Raw genomic sequence first — 1,871 nt, forward strand, 5'->3', positions numbered from 1 at the left:
CTCTCTCTCTCTCTCTCTCTCTCACATACACACACACACACACACACACACACTCACACACACACATTTTAAAAATATACAAGGTGGTTAACTCAGAAATAGGGTTCACCTGAAGGTGCTTTGGGCTGAGTTGTTGCAAGGAGACAGACACATACTCAGAGCAGGAACCCATCGTATGTCAGACATGCGATACCCCACTCTCTTTGTAACTCCCGGGCATCCCCATCAGACACAGTCTAGGGGCTGGGTCAGCTCTCCAGCCATCTTTTTTTTGGGAATGTCATCTTTCAGCGTCTTTTTGGGGTCCTAGCACCATGGGCAGCCCTGTCTCACTTGCTCACATCAACCCAGGGGTCCACATTACCTGATTTCACTTGATACTGTAGCATAAGGCTGGCTACAAGAGGAAAAAGGAACTTCATGGCTGGGTGGTAGGAAAGACGCCTTGGGTCTGGGTGGTTGTTCTTGAGCTCCAGCCTTTACTGGCCTCCTTGTGGCCTTGGGCCAAGGGCAGTGAAGTGCAGCTAAAGCAGCCCTGTGTGTTGCTCAGGGGAGTCAGTTTTTGATTCTGTTTGATAAGTTTGTCAGCAAGTTTCTATGTGTTGCTACTCCTCTTTGTTGTCTTGCAGGGGACACAGTACATCGAGGACAAGAAAGAAAGGCTGCTCTTTATATTTCTTGTTCTTTTATTAGAAAGACTTTGTTTTTATTTTTAAGCATATGTATATGTGTGTCTGTGAGCGGGTATGAGCATGCCGGTGCTGCGTCCTCAGAGGCCAGAGAGGACACTGGACCCTCTAGGGCTGGAGTTAAAAGTGGGTTGAGTCTTGGGTGTGAGGCACCGATCTCTGGTTCTCTGCAACACAGAATGAGCTCTTAACCACTGAGCTGTCTGTCCAGCCCCACCCTTCCTGTTATTAGGACTGAAGCAGGGTAACTGTGAGGTCTAGTCAAAGCAAGCAGGCTAGGGAGGAGATGGACCCACAGAATAGGTACTTCAGAGAGGGAGCTCTGCTTTTCCAAGGCTAGGCCTGTGGACTCTTCAACTTTCTGCGTGCTGACTTGAGATGAGCATCAGGACGTCTCCTGAAGCTCGAGGCAGCCCCAGACATAAACGTGGAAGGACACAGCCACTCTCTGTGGGAATGACAGAAGTTAAGGATTAGGTGATTGGTGTGATAATATTATGTATTATCCCTTGTCTGAGCATGGTATAGACAACAGTAAATGTGAATTATTGACTTTGTAGACTTGACTGTATCTTCCACATTTAAAAGGAGCCAGATATGACTTTTGGCAAAGACCCAATTTCCCAACTCTTCAATCTCATAACTCAGTTACTTCTGCTTCACAATATTTACCCCAAAGTTCATTTCTTCTACAAAAGGTACGTGATTAGGGCTGGAGAGATGGCTCAGAGGTTAAAAATGAATACTGCTTTTCAAGAGGTGCTGGGTTTAGTTCCCAGCATCCATATGGCAGCTCACACTTGTCTGGAAGTTCAGCTCCAGGGCATCCAACACCTTCTTCTGGCCTCTGGAGCATGGAGAATACACGTGGTACACATATATAAATGGAAGCAAGACATCCATTCACATAAAATAAATAAATCTTAGAGAACAGTCATGGGATTATTTTTTTCTGGCATTTATTTATTTATTTTTAAGACATGGTTTCTCTGTGCAACCCCAGCTGTCCTGGAACTGGCTTTGTAGACCAGGCCAGCCTCGAACTCACAGAGATCCACCTGCCTCTGCTTCCCAAGTGCTAGGATTAAAGGTATGTGTCACTACTGCCCAGCTTTTTTTTTCCTGGAATTTATAGAACCCAGAAAAAGGAAGGTAGCTAGAAAGCCTGGTACAGTGGTCTCC

General features: G+C 46.0%; 1 protein-coding gene across 1 annotated transcript in view; it reads right to left on the reverse strand.

Moving 5' to 3' along the window:
- The window catches only part of Defb129 (defensin beta 129), a 4,205-nt gene extending 3,783 nt beyond the window's left edge, over positions 1-422 (reverse strand). Inside the window, exon 1 of the mRNA XM_005363243.1 lies at positions 365-422. Within this exon, the coding sequence (XP_005363300.1) occupies positions 365-422 (58 nt within the window). The remainder of the gene's footprint in view (positions 1-364) is intronic.
- Between the last annotated feature and the right edge of the window lie 1,449 nt (positions 423-1,871).

Source organism: Microtus ochrogaster, linkage group LG8 (genome assembly GCF_000317375.1).
Source record: "Microtus ochrogaster isolate Prairie Vole_2 linkage group LG8, MicOch1.0, whole genome shotgun sequence".
NCBI lineage: Eukaryota > Metazoa > Chordata > Mammalia > Rodentia > Cricetidae > Microtus > Microtus ochrogaster.